The sequence below is a fragment of the Chenopodium album genome, chromosome 21 (assembly GCF_948465745.1).
Source record: "Chenopodium album chromosome 21, dcCheAlbu1.1, whole genome shotgun sequence".
Taxonomy (NCBI): Eukaryota; Viridiplantae; Streptophyta; class Magnoliopsida; order Caryophyllales; family Amaranthaceae; genus Chenopodium; species Chenopodium album.
In genome coordinates this window covers 26,460,612-26,479,589 of record NC_137854.1, presented here as the reverse complement: position 1 = coordinate 26,479,589, position 18,978 = coordinate 26,460,612, and the positions used below count along the sequence as shown (strand labels likewise).

General features: G+C 35.5%; 1 protein-coding gene across 3 annotated transcripts; it reads left to right on the top strand.

Annotated features, from left to right (window-relative positions):
• Window positions 1-806: 806 nt before the first annotated feature.
• LOC145600985 (CLP protease regulatory subunit CLPX1, mitochondrial-like) lies at window positions 807-15,928 on the top strand. Of its 3 annotated transcripts, none has more exons than XM_081656877.1 (15): window positions 807-1,683; window positions 3,338-3,399; window positions 3,494-3,594; window positions 3,743-3,822; window positions 4,466-4,516; window positions 6,515-6,589; window positions 8,091-8,168; window positions 8,725-8,781; window positions 11,634-11,704; window positions 11,924-12,023; window positions 12,131-12,235; window positions 14,687-14,749; window positions 14,856-14,978; window positions 15,127-15,285; window positions 15,687-15,928. In XM_081656877.1, exons 1-15 carry the CDS (start codon window positions 874-876, stop codon window positions 15,756-15,758), a joined length of 2,007 nt encoding a protein of 668 aa, XP_081513003.1. In that variant the 5' UTR covers window positions 807-873; the 3' UTR covers window positions 15,759-15,928. The 3 variants fall into 3 exon arrangements, with proteins under 3 accessions (XP_081513003.1, XP_081513004.1, XP_081513005.1); XM_081656879.1 differs by having other exon boundaries at window positions 1,292-1,683; window positions 3,499-3,594; XM_081656878.1 differs by lacking the exon at window positions 4,466-4,516.
• The last annotated feature ends 3,050 nt before the right edge of the window (window positions 15,929-18,978 follow it).

The window sequence follows — 18,978 nt, the reverse complement described above, 5'->3', positions numbered from 1 at the left end:
ACTAAAATCTATCATTCGTTTCACAAAAATACAATACCGAAATAAAGCTTTAACCGAGAAATCCGATGAACACTATCGACACCTGATATTTTCAATATTGGTCGATCGCGCGCGATGGATGGGACGACTAGTATGTTATAATCGGCGGATTACCATGAAGATGGTACTCTAGGAGTACATAATACCAAGGGTGTAAATGAAATAAGCCGATCAATAAACTACTCGAGTTCAAGCTCGGTTGGAGCTCGTTTATGTTCGTTTATTTGATAAATGAGTCGAGTTTGAACAAATTTTGAAGCTCACTTAACAAATTAGCTTGAACACGAACATAGATTTGCTCGTTAAAATAAGTTCATGAACAACTCGTTTATTTTTATGTTTATGAACTACTTGTTTATTTATGTTCATAAATTTATTGATTTGTTCTTAATTGTTTGATTAAATTCTTTTAATTATTATGCTAATATTGAGATTTTCAAATGTCAAAAATACAAAGGTTGTTTATTAGAGAAGCTCGTTTATTATTAATCTCGTTCATGAAACGCTCGTTTAATAAATGAGCCGTTCATGAACCATTCGCGAGCGTATAGTGTACTAAATGAGTCGATCGAGCTTGCACATACTTTTGAGCTCGTTTGAAAGCTCGGTATTATGTTTGAACTCGCTCAAGTTAAATGAGTTTGAATAAAAACAAGGTAGTAATCGGCTCGGCTCATTTAAAGTTATAGCTAGATTTGCATGTAATTTTTTTTTTTTAATCATTAGGTGGCAAAGCAAGCTACCACCCTTGTAACTAGCCGCTGCAGCCTGTGGGTGCTCTTATAAGCCCACGACACATTATTGTTCGAAGTTTCCGACAACGAATTAATCATCATGTCGAAACTTCTCCGGCGAAAAAATCTGAAACAACTCCTTCCATTTTCTCTCTCCTCCACTTCTCTTCTGCCATCTCCACAACACCTCCGCCATTATCACCGACACTCACAATCCCTTAAACCCGCCAATTTCCTTTCATCTAATCCCCAATTTCCAGTATTTCTCAAATTAGGGTTAGGGTTTCAAGGTCGGCTCAAATGGGAAGGAAGCTCCGACAATTACGACCAAATCAAGGCAGTCGTCAATTGCCCTCGTTGTTCAAAGCAAATGAATGTCCTCTTCTCGAATCGTCCATTGTCGATTACTCCCAACGAAGTGGGTGTTTACCAAGCGTTGAACATTTGTCCTCACTGCAAAACTGCGTTTTACTTTCGGCCGTTTAAGTTGGCGCCATTGCAGGGGAGTTTCTTTGAGATTGGGAAGGTTGGAGGGAAGGATAAGGATAAGGATGGTATGATGATGGAAGGGAAGTTTGTTAAGGATGATGATGATGATGATGATGATGATAATGGTGAAGATGAGAGTGAGAAGGTTTCTATGTGGCAGAAGTTGAGGTCTTATGTCAGGGATCTTCCTCCTCCTCCTTCTTCATCAGAGGGGTCGATGCCGCTTTCCGGGGAGAATCTTTGGGCTGCTACTAGGGTGGAGTGTGATAGTGCGCCTGGAGAAGTGCCCAAGGGAGGAGGAGGTGCGGTTGGGGAGAGAAACGGGTGGGGAGGGGCGAATTTGGGGAAGAGCTTGCCCACGCCTAAGGAGATTTGTAGAGGGCTTGATGAGTTTGTCATTGGGCAGGATCGAGCTAAGAAGGTAAGGCTTTGAAACTTCTTCTTGTTTTGTTATGAATTTACTCTCATTGGTATTATTCATGTTAGCCGACCCTAAATCATTTATCGAGGACTTGTTGTTATTGTTGTTGTTATAAAAATTACCTAAATCATTTAGCGAAGAAGGTAAGGCATTGAAACTTCTATGTACTCATTTTATATGAAGAAGGTAATTTAGCATTTTGACTTCAAGTTAAAACATATCCCATTGTTTGTTTATTATAGATGTTTGGTTACCAAATCTGTGATACAGCTACGTGGTTTGTTATGATTTTTTTCTCATTATTATTCATGTTAACCGACCCTAAATCATTTTGGGAAAATGAGGATTTGTTGTCATCGTTGTAGAAATTATTGCATGCATCGTGAGCTCATAGGTTTAGTAGACCTAAGGAATGGTTTTCATACTGTTCACAGTCTTATGGACAGGGAACTTATGCTTGACATGTAAGGGAATTTATGCTCGACAGTTTGACTTTAGTATAGGATTCAAAGGTATGGACAGGGAGCTCTTCAGGGAAATTTTCTTGTAAATTTAATCTCTGCTGCTTGACTTGTCTCCTTGTTGCAAATTAAATTTGGAAGGCTAAAGGGCCTTTAATGGTGAGAGCTTTTCTCGCTGGTTATGCTTTCCACAAGCAAAATGATCACATGTTGCAAAGGTGAAGGCCGAGGCTAGCTCTTTCATCTAATATGTGTTTGTTGTGCTGAGATGCTAGTGACATTTGTTTACCTTTGGGGGAGACTGTTTGCGTTGCATCAAGAGCCGTGGTTTTGCCCTTACATGGTGGTGGATTGGTTACAAATCCATTTTGCGGGGTTTGTTTTGGATAGGGAGAAGAAGTTATTGTGAATTTGTGACGCAAACGTCGCAAAGCACTTATGGTAATTTTGTGGTGTATTTGGTTGGAGTGAGATTCTCATGTCTTTTCTTGAGCTTCCCTTTACTCCTGATTAGTCTGGGTATCTCAATGGGCTATGGAAGCTTGGGATTTTGAGAGTCATTTGATTGTGATAGTTTAAAGAATAACTGGCATTATCTGTAATTTAGATTTGTATAATTAGATGTTAGCTCATGTCTTTATCTTTGCTGCTTTGAATGCAAATTTTACTCAATTCGATAAATTTGATAATTTATGTGAAAAGTTTTCATAATGGATCAACCACTTATATTTGTGAATTTTTCAATAGTTGTCTCTATATAAGTAGCAACCTTCAGATACACTGTGTAGAATATTTCAATATTAGTGCAGTAGTGCCATTTAAGTAAGTGGACATTTATTGTGCTGAAAGAGTAATTTTTTGTTAGGTTGGTGGCATTGTTTTCTGTATAAAATGCGTTTTTTGTTCCCTCCACCTCAACTTCCTTGCTGCATTATCCTTATTCTGTCTTCTCTAATCACTTGATTATTCCTTTATGGTAAGTTTTTATTTTTTCTTCTTTTTTTTTTTGGGTTAGTCACCCATCAACTTTTTTTCTCTTATATTATTAAAAAGTGTGCCAATTTTCTATCCTAGTTAGTTGATAATTTTTGTTTGAGGCATATTTTATCAACTGCATAATATTTTGAATTTTACTATTTATTTATTTTTATTTATTATTTTTTTTTTGTCTGATACTGTTGTTTTAAGTGCAGGTACTTTCAGTGGCAGTCTACAACCATTACAAGAGAATACATTACACTTCTGAGCAAAACCTGTTTGTCCTCTCGACACATCTTTTAAATAATTATTTGCTTTTATGCTTGTACTCTAATTCTTTGAGGTTCTTATATTGGTGGTTGAAATGGTAGGTCAGGTGCAGATGTAGATGGTAATGAGGTGAAACAGGAAGACTTTGATTTTGTCGAATTGGAAAAAAGCAATGTCTTATTGATGGGTCCAACTGGTTGTGGTATGGACTGCCTTTGATCTGTAGATAGAATCTATCATAAACTGACTTCTTCCTTCTCTCCAATACTTGACAGTAGTTATGCTGTGAGTGATGATTGATGAACAAGTTTGTTCTGATATGTTTGCACTGATGTTGGCTGTAAGGACAGGGAAGACATTACTTGCAAAAACAATGGCTCGTTTGGTGAATGTGCCATTTGTCATTGCAGATGCAACAACATTGACTCAAGTAAGTGATTTATTTCATCTGATTGTTACTAGTAGTGGTGTATTGTTAGTTGGTTTTGTATTAATCTTATGAAATTTGTGAGTATGTGATGCGGTAGCATATAAATCCTTGTGGGTTTATTTTGTAACTTGGAATGCGATTGCAGAATGAGGGAGATGAGGGATGCGGGGCTTTAATTTAAGCCTGATTTCACTTATTCATTTATAGATTGCAAAATTAAAGTCGGCTTGACTTCTAGTTGCTCCCTTTTTATATTGTTACCTGCGAAGTGTAGTCTGTGGGGGTTACAGATGAATCATATACAATGGTAACTGGACAACAACTATACATGAGGAGATTCCTGTATGTTGTTAGAGCTTCCTTTTTGTAAGAAATAGTATCTTCCATTTCTTTGTCTGTTGAGATAATTTGGAGATGAAGTTGGTTCCTGTTTAACAGCGGTTCATGCTTTGGATATCAAATCTAAACAGTGCACTTCACTTCCAATTCACGTCAGCATGGCACTGATGCCCTCTGTAATAGTTCCACATTCCACACTTCCACATCAACATTCTGTTTTGTCATCCTCTAGTCCAATGTCCCTAACATTCTCTTTGCACAATTTTTACCACTGATGTGAGCAATGTTCTTTTTTAAATTTCAGGCAGGCTATGTTGGGGAAGATGTTGAGTCAATATTGTTTAAGCTACTAACGGTATGTCACGGGCAAGTTGTCCATTTTGCTGAAATTTGTTATTAAGGTTGACACACAGTATAAGTTACTCTTTGATTCATGTTTGCATGATTTTTTATAATACATGCAACAAGCTGACTTTACTATATACTCATTGAAAGTCAACTTGTTGCATGTATTAAGTAACAGTGGAAGTATACTAACTTTTGCCTTTTATACACTACTAACAAAAATATTGTCAAACTTATACTAGCTACTTATTTAAAGTTACACTTTTACTATTCCTTTTTTGGCAAAGTTTGGCTTGCTTCTTAGCACATATGCAACTCTCTTTCCTACTTTTTCTTACACAAACCCAAGCTACAACACTATCTTTCTTACTTTTCCTTTCATAAACCCCACTTGCAACACTCTCTAGGTTTTTGTTCACATACCCCAATACCTGCTCTCTTTCATAGTCTTCTTAGTACATAAAAAAAGTAATGTAGGTGGTATATGAACACTGCAAAAGTTCAATGCTGGAATTATTATAGTACTGAAGAAGTATAATACTGCTTAGTACAAAGGTAAAATCCATTGCCCTTGAGTACAAAACACCTGCACAATTAATCTATTAATTTGACATAATTACAATGTGACCTTATTAGACACCAAATTCCATATTTTAATTTTCTGGGTTTTGGGCATCCTCTATAGGAAACTCGCTCCTCTGTGGCTTGAACAGATTTGGTCTTCAATTTTAGAGAATGAAATTTGGGGAAGAAAAGATGATACCCGGATTTGGTCTTCGAGTTTAGAGAATGCAAACTGTTAACACTTTAATCATATATTTGTTTTATTTATTATGAACTTTTGAAAGGACACATTAAATGTATCTAACAAGATCATACATGATTACGTGCTATTTGACTAGGATGCACGGACTCGGGTACGGGTGTCAGACTCGGGTACGGGTGTCAGACTCGGGTATGGGTCTAAGTGTCAGACTCGGAAAATTCTAAAATTAAGGATCCGGGGACACGCTTTTAAAGAGTCCAAATTTTGGATTTGGACTCGGGGACACGGAAATGCAAAAAAAAATATATTATAATAATAAAAAATAGTTAATTATTCAATGATTTTTTAATTTTATTTTAAATTTTTTGTTTAGTACTGTACCTGGCAGGAAAAAAAACAAAGCAAGAAAGAAAAGTCAAAGTACATTTATTGTTCAGATTAAAATAAAGATAAAAGAAAAGGTAAACCTGGTAAAGAGGAGTTAGAGGACACGTTATTATCCCCACCTACCCCCACCTCCACAATTTAAAAAAAAAAAAAAAAAGAAAACAGAAATTGCAACTTGAAAATGTCGAAGAACTAGAACAACCCAGCCTCCTGTCACCGGCTAAGAAAACCGGCAACTTCTTGGTGCTGCCTGTTCGTCTTTCCCTTCCGATCAAAAGCCCTAAGATTTCGATTGTTTGGTGAATCCGACCTTCTATTTTAAATCTAGGGTTTATGACTGACGAGTCCACTTTTTCTCCCAAGCATCCGACCCGGATTCCGTGTCCGCACTCGGGTCGCTTCGCGTCGACACCGGTACGGTGGGGTGGTTGGCCGAGTCCGAGCTTCGCAGCTATTTGATGCATTAGCCAAAGAGTATGGTCAAAGTTTGCGTAGTTTGGTCTCTAAAACAGTGTAGTAACAATTAAAGAATGGAGTTAGTATATATAGTTTATGGATTTTTTTTCTATTATTTTCCGTCTCTGTATCTATTTTCTATGGTGAGAGGGAAGAAGAGACAGTGATTAAGAGAAGGAAGCATTCATAAATGTTATGTGCTGTAAATTTTTACACTTGAAAGCACTATGAGCCTTTTTTCCCCCTGATTTCCTTTGTTGTAGTAGGTGTTGTATTTTTGTACCCAAGCATTTTTTATTTTTAGTTATATTGAAAATAGGTAATAGCAGACCATTTTCTTGTACATCATGTTAGTATCTTTGATCTCACTTTTTTTTTTTTTTTTTTTTTTGGCTGTAGGCTGCTGACTTTAATGTGGAAGCTGCACAGCAAGGGATAGTCTACATTGACGAAGTGGATAAGGTTACAAAGAAGGTACTCACTTCTAATTAATTGATAGCTTGATAGTATGCTGATTTTTGGCTTTATTCTTTTTTTTGTACAATGACACCTTGGTGTCATTTTGAGATACATCTTTTATTACTCCAGTTTTTGGGGCTGGACTTATGGTTGAATTCTTGTAATCATGGCATTGCAATTATGAGACTTTCTTTTTTGCCCGTCCATTTGAGTGTGAGCATACTAAGAAGTAAGAAATTGTTTTGGTTAGTTTGTCTATAAGGTCAATGAATCATGAGATTCAGGGACTAACATTGAAAGGCAAAATGATGCATTTTAAATGTAGCTGAAATGATAAATAGGCTAAGAAAACTTATTTCTTTTTGAAACACTAGTTTGGACGGTTAGTAAAACAACGACTATAGCATCTGAAATTTATGAGCTCGTTTCAGGGGAAAAAAATAAATAATAAAAAAAGAATAAGCTTTGACCTCATGCCTGTTTTCTCAAGAAACCTATGTATTGAACCCTATTGTATCTAGAAATCGACTAGACATGGATGTCTATAATAAGACAGGTTAAACTCTATCACTGGGGTTTTGCACTTTTGCATGAGAAAATCATGCATCTATAAATTTGGTCATTAATTAATTGGCTGTAGGTGTGGATCTTGGGTTAGTTTATTGACAACTTCTTTTGTAATTTGAATAAGTCTTGTGTACAACGGGTGTACATTATTTTTATAGTAAAACGGTTAGTTTGAGCTTAACTTTAAGTATTTTTATGGTAACTTTAACCACTTAAAGGGTAATTTTTAATTTGTCGTTGGTTTAAATTTATTTTAATGTGTAATTTCTTATAGATACGTGATTACATACTATAAAGACTAGTATGATTAATCTAATACATTATAAGTTTTTTGTAAGATAAAATTTATTAATAGAAAAATAATAACTTTTGCAGTATAAAAGTCAACTTAAAGTACTTTTCATAACTTTAACCCGTTTACAATAAATTAACGTGCATCCGCTTTTTTGGAGAATTTGTTTTGTAATTTATCCAGTGTTGATCATTTTCCTAAATTCTACCAAATAAGATAAAGTTTAGCTTTACATTCGGAAAATAATCATTTTCCTAGACTCTTATAGTTTTTGTGGTGTGTTAGTGGAAAGACATGCTGCCACTTTTTACTTTGATGCTCTTGCATTAGTGTTTCATGTGACTATTCTCGAGCTCCTGTGAAATTCTGGGCAGGTATGCGTGCTATTTCTATGATCAGCTTTATTTGTGGTCATATTGGTTATTGGATGGAAAGTAATATATGTGTCTACAAAGTACAAACACTTTCATGGCGGGACAGAGTTATGTATTGCTTTTCCTCTATGTGCATGCTGCTTTTTTCAATTTTTTTTTTTCAAAGAAGATTGAGTGCTGTTTCTTTATCTGTATGGTTTTCAGAGAACTGCTTGTCTTCTCTCTTTATACCTTCTTTTGTGTTATCTTAATAGCAGAAAGTCTCTTTATTGAATTTTTGTAGTCTGAGAGCTCAAACATTGGAAGAGATGTATCTGGTGAAGGTGTTCAACAAGCATTACTGAAAATGCTAGAAGGAACAGTAAGTTTTTTGTTATCATGAAATTTGACAGACTCACTTATACTGGCTTCTAGATTCTTGATTTAAATTTCACATTGGCTTGTTTGGTCATGATCCCTAGTTCTATAATATTATTTTGATTATATCATAGATATCAAACTTTTGCATGGGTGGATATGGGCTTTTGCTTGTCTGCGTGGGCTAATGTCTGAAACTGTCTTTCCTGCAGTGATTTGTTCATCTAGCACATGTTATATATGTTAAATTCATCTGCTAAGCACATTATTTATGGATGAAATTAATTATGTTATTCATCGGGGATATTATCGTTGGAGCTTAATGTCAAATGTATCTGATTTCTCTGACAAAGTATTGCATAAGCAATTTATTATCAGCTGTTAGTAATCGTTACCTGCTTGATTATCACTAGTGGTTTTGTTCATCTTTGTATGCTACTGCTGTCTACATTCACATGTCCTGCCCCTAATCCGCTGCATGGATTTTTAAAGAGAATTATCTTGTTAGCTTGATTTGCACTCATTTTTGTCTGCTTTGTTGAATCTATCTTCTTTGTTAGATAGTAAATGTTCCGGACAAGGGTGCTCGGAAGAATCCCCGTGGTGATAGCATACAGGTAAAACACAATTTTTAATGTTTGTTATTTATTTGTGTTGTTGTCAGCTCTTTAACATGTTTTGCACCCTTGTGTTCCTGTGTTGCCTATTGTTTAGCGTAATTTTAATTCCACGGGCCTATGATTTCTCATTCCGTGTTGAAATTTCTGTAATTAATCCTTGTGGCTAAATTTTTGCTGAGGTAGCCACCCGAATAATTTCTCTACCAGTATATTCACTAAAACAACAGTTATGGGGCTGAGCCGTAGAAAATAAGGGTACATAAAGGATGTTGCGTGTGATTTTGAATTAAATGCTACAGAATGACATTTTGCAGTTGGGCAAATAAAGAATATGTTACAGAACGAACGAACGAACGACATTTAACATAACAGCCTTGTTTTAAGTACATGGGAGAGCATTAAGTTCAATCAGCTAAGATTTCTTATGATATTGGTGCGCAATTTGTGACATGTCCATGTTACAGATGATGTATAACTCTTGCAAAAAATGTTTGCAATAGATGAATTCGGCTTGCTTATGTTAGAGCTAGTCTATAGAAGCCTAGAAGGCTATTTTACTCTTCTTTATTATGGGATATCTTATACCTATATAGCCTTTCTTTATGAGGTATGCCTCCAATGAACCTGTATTAATAATGTTCATTGCATAGAACCCTTCATTGTTGGTGATAGTAAACGATGCTTTTACTCCATTTGTGTTTTAATAAGTGTTACACTTTGACTAGCACATAGTTTTAGGTAATTTAATTGACTGAAATAAGATAAAAGGTAAGTTGGGTAGTTGGAGTATAAAAAAATTGTAAAAGATAGATAGTGGGGTAAAACGTTTATTGAAAAGTAATGAATTTAAGAGGAATAAAAACGTAGTAGTGGGTTGGGGTGGGGCCATGAAAGGAGAAAGATATAATAAATGTAGTTTTTTTTTCAAAAAAGAAAGTGTAACACTTATTAAAACACGGTCGCATTTGGTAAGTGTAACACTTATTAAAACATGGAGGTAGTAGACTTTGGGAGCTAAATCTTTAGCCAATGAAAATTATCACTGTTTATGTGGTTCCGTCATCTATCCTCTTTCAATCACTATATTGTAATGTAACTAACGCAACATATATATGGCCACGTGGCATGTGTTTTAACTAACTTTAGTGCTCTCTTTGGTCCCGGCTTAAAATACTTTTTTATTGACATTGCACATCAAGAGAGCACCATTATTGTAATTTTATACTTCCCATAGGATTCATTGTATCTCAAGTATGTCCATACAATGACAATATGACATAGCCATTTAATAAATTTCAGCATAAAAGTTTGGGCTGATCAGAATGTTTTTGTTGCCATATGGCCTTTTGCTAATCATATGTTCAACACCTCTTATTTGAAACTTCTAAACAATAGATCCACTTTATTATTTTAAAAACAAAAGTCAGCCATGGTCAAAATATTAGGACTATTTCTTGTCCATCGATCTCCTTTCGAAAATAGATGCAATTCAGAATTAATTCATTAAACTATATATGATACCGTTATAATACTGAGAAATTTTCCCCAAATCTGTCTAAGGGAATTCAGCCTTAAGTCTTGAAGTGATTGAAGCCCGAAGAGCATAGAATAAGATGTGCAAACTCACTGCCCTTTTTTTGTAGATGAATAAATAATTCCATTTTATTGAGAAATGCAGCCAGCAGATGGTGCTAAGCATGCCTCATCCCATAAAAACCTGAAGAAAGTTGTTGCTGATATACTGTTCTGTACATGACCATACAGGAAAGCAACTTTTTGCATCAAATTATTGCAAGACATAAGTGAGTAAGAGCAAGAGTTAGCACCGTACAAATTGTTGCTGGCTTCACTACCACCAAACGAAACATTTCAAAGCAATCAACACCAATATGCTTATTTTTACCATAGTTGTGCATTGTGCCAAATGTCCTTATTAAGTTTGTTATTAAACAACCACAAGGAATGATGACAAGGCACCAACTTCTAAGTGCCGTTATAATACGTAACATTAAGTTCATTTGCACGGCTACATTCGTATTACGTTCCTATATGGTTTGAGTGTGAGAATAGGGTACAGTAGTGGCAGTAGATGTGATGCAGAGATTAAGATGATGTTTACTTGTAGATGCCATATTGACTCCTAATAGTGTTGTTGGGAGGAGAGGGGATAGTGGGAAGAACAACATTAGGTGTAAGCATAGAGGCAGTAATCATGTGCCTAGTATAGTAATAGAGACTTGCCTAAAGAAGTGAGGGGGTTGTGGGTTTGGGGCGAAGCCATGGGGTGGCTATGGGGAGGCAGGTTGATGACTGTTGTGGGAGGAATGTTCAGTGGCAGCAGACACCACAGGTGGCCCGTGTGTAGATAATGTAGGCTGTGGAGCACTGGAGTGTGCTGCTGGGATATTCTCAGTCGCTTCCCCTCAGGAACAAAGATTCTGCTGTAATTTTCATCTGCTAGGTTATGAATGCTGGCTGTAGTGAGCTGATGAGTAATAAGAGGGGCAATCAACCTACTCTGAGAAATTAAAAGAAGTAGAGGACAGATAGTGGACTTCAGCAAACAGACAGTTGGATTTAACTCGTAACTTGTCAAGAAATGTTTAGTTTGTTATTTGCCAAGTCCAGACATATATAAGTAGTATAACCTTGATGATTGGTTGGGAAATTAAGAAAAACGCGTAGTATGGAACTGAGGTAAAAGCTTATTTTAGGTAATGGCATTCAGGTTAGGAAAGTATAAGCTACTGAACACTCATGGCATCTTGTGAATTAGAATGTGAAATGGATAAACTGATTAAGTGTTCTGTTTTCAACTTCTCATTTAATATTTGTTTAATGCTTGACAGATCAATACAAAATATATTTTGTTCATATGTGGTGGAGCATTTGTTGATCTGGAAAAAACTATTTCTGAAAGGTGTGTATTTTATGGTTTATTTATTTATTTATTTATTTCTAAGTACTACTCGACTTACCTAGTCTTTCTACAAACTGCTCGATTTGGTGTGTTAGTATTTTTAGAGTAATTCCTGATTTTGTAATCTTTAGCTAACTTACCTTGTCTTGATGTCTTGCTACAACTGCTCTATTTAGTGTAGTGGTGATTTTTAAAGTAATTCCTATTTTGTTTTGTCAGGCGTCATGATTCATCGATTGGTTTTGGAGCCCCAGTTCGTGCTAACATGAGATCTGGCAGGACGACTGATGCTATGATTGCATCTTCATTATTAGAAATTGTGAGAACCAAATTTAAGCGTACTTCCAAAATTTTCCCTTTAATTGTTTTGTCGATGTGTATAGCTTTGATCATTGACTTAACCTTCAAGTTGCTGTTAATATGCAGGTAGAAAGCAGTGATCTTATTGCATATGGTCTCATACCAGAATTTGTCGGCAGATTTCCAATTTTAGTGAGTTTGTCAGCATTGAATGAGGATCAACTCGTCCAGGTTGGTTTCAGCCCTCTTGTAGTTGAACCATCTAATTCTTACTCAAAATGTTTTCATGAACTTGGTCCGTATCTCTTTCAACCCCTCTCCCCTGGCTACCAAAATGCTTTTGATAACCTATACAACCTATCGTGTGCCTCTCTTTTGAGAGTGTCGTTTGCTTTTGAACGCCTTAATCCCATTAGTGGGGTCGGCTACATGAACCAACGAGTAGTGATAGACCACTACCAGGGGCCCTACCAGGGGCAAAAATATAATTTCACGTATTATTTACCCATGTTATAAAAATGTAGTCTCTCTCCTCTTAATAACAGTATACAAATTAAGAATAACAGTACACAAACCAATACTAACAGTTTACAAACCAAAAATAACAGTATAGAAATTAATAATAACTGAACACCAACAAACAAGTACCGTCGTCAATTTCGACCGAACTCAACGATTCCCAGCATAGAACTCACTGATTTTAATGGCTAGAGCCATAAGTTTGTGTCTCTCGTTTTTAGGTTATGTTTTTTTGGGTGGTTCCCGGTGATTTTTAACAAAGATAGTTGTGTGTTTTTGGATTTTCGACCAAGGTAGTAGCTAGTGGGGTGGGTTTCTTGCTGTTGGAGGTGAAGGTGTGGTGGGCGGAGGTTTGGCCGGCAATGGGAGGTATCCATGGAGGTGTGGGGAAAGGGTTTAAGGGAGGAAGAAGATGAAGAGGAAAGGGGAAAAAAATAAGGGAAAAGAAAAAAAATAAAAAATATATTGTGGTATTGGGTAGTATTACCCATACCTGGTAGTGGGTAATACTTACTCATGAACCAACATGAGGACTTCCCAGGAGTTCACCCATCCTAGTACTACTCTCAATCATTGTGGCTCATGCCAAGGGATGTGACAAAGTTTGCTTGCATATGGTTGGTGCCAAATCTGTTATGGCTTATGCATGTTGGATGTTGGATTATTTACCTTTCGACTTCATCTGTTAATTATATAATGCAAGTCAATACTATAAAATTAATTTATATCAAAAGTCATGAAGTATGACAATAACAGGCTGTATATGACAGTTAAACATTCCTTGGGGAGTCTAAATAATGCGGCCTCGAGAATTTGCTGCAAGTAATATCAACTTTTAATCATTGTGTGTTTAATGATATGCCAGTGCCTGGAGAGGGAACATAAAGGGATACTGACATGCTATAGTCATTATATAAGAATTAAAAATAAAAAATAAGTAAATTTTTTTTAAACAAATTTAACTGTTAATCAAATTCAAGAAAATTAATTTTGGTAGATTATTAACAACTTTAGTTATCTATAAATTGATTTAAGCTTAAAATTAACAATTTTGGTTAGATTTAATTAATTTTTGTGATTTGTAACACTTAATTGAGCTTTAAATTGATTTATTATTATTTTTTATGTTAATTAACATGTATAGTCATATACTCATATTATATATAAGTGTTGTTAGATAATCTACGTTTTGGTTGTAGATTTTTTTTTTTTTTTCTTTGTTAGATCAATCAAAAAATATGTTTAATTTCTACTTCTGGAACTGCATATGTCACAATGATTGAAAGTTGGTATTATTTACAATAGATGCTGTATTATATAGCACACATCAGTGATAGTTGGTGATTTTATGTAGCCATTTCCCTTAAAATAAATCTCATGACTAGAAAGAGCTCTAAACTGAGTGTTTACTTGTATCTATAGTATAATATTATTAAAAAATCACCAGAAATAATATTCATATTTATTTATTTATTTTTACAAAATATAATTATACAAGAGTTTATCTTTAAGCTCTCAACTTTTGTTGCGATTTTTTGGACCCAAAATTTTCACAATAACTGTAGAATTCTCATGTTCTCTTGTTTGTAAAAGCTATGATATTTACCTTTTTGGAAAGCAGCAGCAAGAAGCAGTGGGCTGCAATCACAGTGGTTCCAGCTTGTTCTTCTAAAGACTTGAATCATCATAACTAAGTTTTGCAATCAGCTTGAGTCTCGCTAAACTCGCTTGAGTTATTTATAATGCTTTTAAGCCTTTTGAAATCTTTTTTTCGTGCGAGGTTCTTATTTGTTTTTAGATTTGCGGATTTCTAGTACTTCTCCTTGTAGGTCTCATTTTCTAACTTAAGGGTAAAGTGGGTGAAATACTGGAAATGAAACTCAATGGGCATGGGTCACTCTATTTTAAGGAACCCATGATACCGTTGATATTGATTAATTATATCATCGGCGGTGCAATCTTATATAGTACGACAGAGTACGTTGCCATAAAATGCAATTAATTAAGAAACTGAAGGTGTTAAACTCATGTCAATAGGACAGCCATATAATTGTAGCATAATACTAGTGTCCGTCTTTTCCCCTCCCTTCTCCAAAGTATATAGCTTCCGCCCTCCAAAAATGTGGTTTACAGGTGACCTTTGCTCTTTTGGGTGTCTTCCAGGTCCTCATGCAGCCAAGAAATGCACTTGGTAAACAATACAAAAAGATGTTTAGCATGAATGATGTAAGTTGGCTGTTTTATCTTTCTTATACTGCTCATTCTGCACCCATCACATTTAATTTTAATTTTATCATATATGTTTTTTTTTTTGACCTTCGAAGTGATGCAGGTCAAATTTCATGTTACAGAGGAAGCTTTGAAATTAATTGCAAGAAAAGCAATGGCGAAAAATACTGGTGCACGTGGCTTAAGATCAATATTGGAGACCATTTTAACTGATGCTATGTTTGAGGTATTAGGTTACCCCACTAGGAATTTGAAGATCTTGGAACTTTAATTTTTGTGGCAATCTTCCTATAGAAACTGCATAGGAGAATTTCGTTTCATGTATTCTGTGACAGAACAGTGCTATAACACTGTGTTTGCTTCTGCTTCTGCAGGTTCCAGATGCCAAAACAGGAACTGATCGAGTAGATGCAGTTGTGGTGGATGCAGAAGCTGTTGGATCAGTTGATGAAACAGGTTTGGGAGCCAAAATTTTGCGTGGAGACCATACATTAAAACACTTTCAGCAAGAAACTAAATCCAGTGATCAGATGGTAATTCTTTTACACTGAATTAAATCCTTGGGTTTTACTTAATTATTTATTTGGGTGTGACTTTCATTTTTTGTTCATTCAATATTTTTGTTTTTTTTCCTATTGCAAGCCTTTTTTACTACTTATATCCCCTCCTACCCCACTAAATACATTGAACCACTCGCACTAATCTTTTTTCCTAACATTGCCCAATAATTTCCTTTGTCCACCCCTTTGCCTTGGTCTGTATGTAATATTACTACATGAAGCTACTAGAGTAAACAGAGTACTTACTGGAGTTAGCTGGATGGTTTCATGTGATTTAACTTACAGTAGTGACTAGTGAGGGTATTAAAGATCTGTCCGTCTTTACTATCAAGTTTTTTTAGAGCTTGATCATTGAAAACTTTTGTTGCTTGCAGAAGAAAAATGAGATAAAGGTTGAATCGCCAGAAAGTGATTTGCAGTTCGAGTGCAGATCTATGAGCTTGTAATATTATTTTAAACCTCTTTTTCGGCATGCTTTCTAATGTACAAGTTTTAAAGAAAATCCGAAAGAGAAATATGTATCAATGTATTGTGTTACCGGGTTACCGTGAGGTATATATGTGCATTATGTTAGCTATTGTTTTAATTTAATATAAAAATCTGTATTGACGTTCCATTACCTTGTCTACAGCCCTTGACGGCTGTTTGATATTAGAAGGAACAAGGTTGTCAAGATCAAGATCCCTCTTTAGATTGATGATGATGAGGCGGTAGGATCGATTAAACTAAAACGATATATAATCACAAAAAAGTTAAAAAAAATGCTAAATCAAATTAATTTGTGAAAAGGGATAAACACGTTATATGCAAACCACTATAATAATTTATATTCGCAAGCAAACCTAAAATGCATAGGGTAAGCATAAGGTTGAACCCAAGGGAGACACTAAGCACTACAAACACTTTCACCAATTAATCTAGCTCGACAAGTTGAATGAAAGATCAAACACAAACAAACTACGATTAATCTGGGGAAGAAATCAAATGCGACAAGCCGACAAGCACTAAGGAAATTGTTCAAGGAAAATTGTCACTCAAGCAACATCAAGGGAAAGGATTTGGGAATCAAGCAAAACTAAGCTTTACGTGAAAGATTATTAAAGGCATAATCTACTCTCTGATTGGGAGCAATTACTTTCTCAAGCATACACAATCACACTATCGTCATAATCATGCATGAAATGAGGTAAACGAACATGAATAATTTGATGCGCATCACTTAATCACACTGTCATCATAATCAAGGTCAACTCGCCCAACTACAACTATTGATTGGCCAATCAATAGAGATAATTGGTAAATTCATGAAAACAAAGACTTTAATCAATAATCAACCCTAAATCCCAATCCCTTGACATGCTCAAGATTAGGCTAACCTATCACCATTCTCTTAGTTGGGGAACTACCCACAAATCATGCTAATAACAAGATTAATCAACAAATTAACAAGCATTAACATGATTAACAAGCAAAAAAATGAAAATAAAGCAAGTAAGTAAAGAGTTAAAAGAACAAATATAGAGTTAAGGGGAAAAAATTACTAAAGGAGCTATATTAATTTTCAAAATAGTTGATTACAAATCATCCAAAGTCATGAGTGTTTTCTCTATCTAGAATTAAGCTAAGAACCCTAGGTTAAGCTAAGCTAAAAGTTGTATTATAACTCCTTAACTTAAGGCTTATATAATCCGTACAAATTGAATTGAAGTTATAATTGGGCAATTGTTCGGCCGAACAAAGGGTAAGTTCGATCGAATTCTAGATAGGTTCGAACCTCCCTATGCCAGGTTCGACCAAACTGTTCAAGAGTTCGGCCGAACCTCGAAAGGTCAAAGTTCTTCAAAAGTTTTTGACTTGAAGATTCAATCGTATTTTTCAATAGTTCGGTTGAACCTCTTGATTCAGCCGATTCCAAGCTGGTTCGGTCAAACTCCATGCTTGAATCCTTTCCCTCTAATCTTCTCCTTTTTCCTTAGCCTTTGTGCCTTCTTCTAAGTACTCGGGAATGGCAAGGAACCTCCAATAAGTCAACAAAGATTGTAGAATAGAGGCATTTTGAAAGAATATATCAGAATTCATTGAAAACAACTATAAATACATATATCTTTCATTTGACAATCCGAAAGGCACAAGAGTATTATTGAACTAGAAAAAAATTAACCTAAAACCTCATCACTATCCTTTTCCTTACTCCCCATCCCGGCCTTGAAACGCCTCTTCGAAGGATAGGGTTTCATGGCTATGAAAAGGGAGGTGGTGGGGTTTCTGGTGGTGGGCTAGGGGAAGGGGGAAGTTCAAGGTGGTGGGTTGAGGGATGACGATTTTGAGTGGTGGGGGTGGAGAGGGGTGGTCGTTTGAGGGGCGCTGGAGGTTGCCTACCAAAAATTTGGGTGGTGGCGAAGGCAAGGGTTTGGGTGTTTTTTTTTACAAAAAATCTAAACCTTTTTTTTAGTTTTTTTAGCTTTTTTTTTTTTTACCAATCACGGGTTGACATGTCGTGACTGATAACCTGTTATAATAGGTTGAGTGATCGATTAGGACTCATTAAAGACAACACGTCCTAAAGTTAAGATCACATTGAAGCAACATGAAATTCAATAACTAGAGTTTTCAAGCAAAATAATTTTTAGCTGGAAATATCTGACACGACTCGACAACACAACCAAAACTAGCACGACACAACCACAATGCTATTAGAGAAAACGTGAAGCCAACACGACAAGATACGAGACCAACCCAAACACGTTGGTATAATCTTGATAGTCTTCAAAATACTTCAATTCTTTTTCGAGAATTATTCAGTTAAAATTACAATTTAGGATGCAACTTGTCAAAAAAATTGGTAATGCTGGTACAAGTATATCGATATGGTTATTACCGTAAATCATTTGTATTGGAATGATGATCTGACTTTCTTATTCTCTATTATGTACATAGAGGTATATATTAGAGGGTGTTATACATTATTATACTTTGTTATAAATCTCCCTTATTTCATTTATTTGGGGATAGATTATTTGTGTAACATCGACTAGAGTAGTCCACCTTTAGTTTTTAAGTTATCAACTCAATCTCTAGTAATGCTTTTCTATTTTTAAAATAGTCTAATTATTTACCATTTCACTAATTTTTATTAATGTAATCTGGTGGATAATGATTAATAGAGGTTTAGTGAAATATTAGCGTGTATGACCTGTTCACTTCAGCTTAATTCAGTTTAGTTCAGTTTAGTTCAGTTTAGCTCCTAATTTTCTTCTCTCATAAAATATTCATTTCAACTCTATTCATTTCTGTAGGGAATATTTCAAGCATCATAACCCCAAGCTTGAACCCCACTGTGATCATACACTAAAGTATGGTGGCGTCCAAAGGGAAAGAAAAGAGAGCAAAAGAGTCGCCAACAAGTTTTAGGAACTTGTAAACCGTTCACGAGGTGAAGGTTACACCCCTTAACGATCCATAAGATCATCAACTCCATAAGGTCAAGAACCAAATAGGGTTCGGGGATGAGGGTACGAATCCAATCTACAAAAGAAAGGCCCGCCCTATAAAACAGGCCTCTATTTTATTCTACTCGTATTCATGTGCGCTTTCTGACTAACATGCAAACATTATATTAACCCTAAACCTGTTTAATCTATGTTGGTTGAATATTAATGCATAAAT

Bases quoted from the DNA above. Each gene is read 5' to 3' on its own strand.
- LOC145600985 (XM_081656877.1), top strand. From the start codon at position 874: ATGTCGAAACTTCTCCGGCGAAAAAATCTGAAACAACTCCTTCCATTT. The intron at 3,400-3,493 runs GTTTGTCCTCTC...TTGAAATGGTAG, and splicing joins TACACTTCTGAGCAAAACCT to GTCAGGTGCAGATGTAGATG. The intron at 6,590-8,090 runs GTACTCACTTCT...GAATTTTTGTAG, and splicing joins TGGATAAGGTTACAAAGAAG to TCTGAGAGCTCAAACATTGG.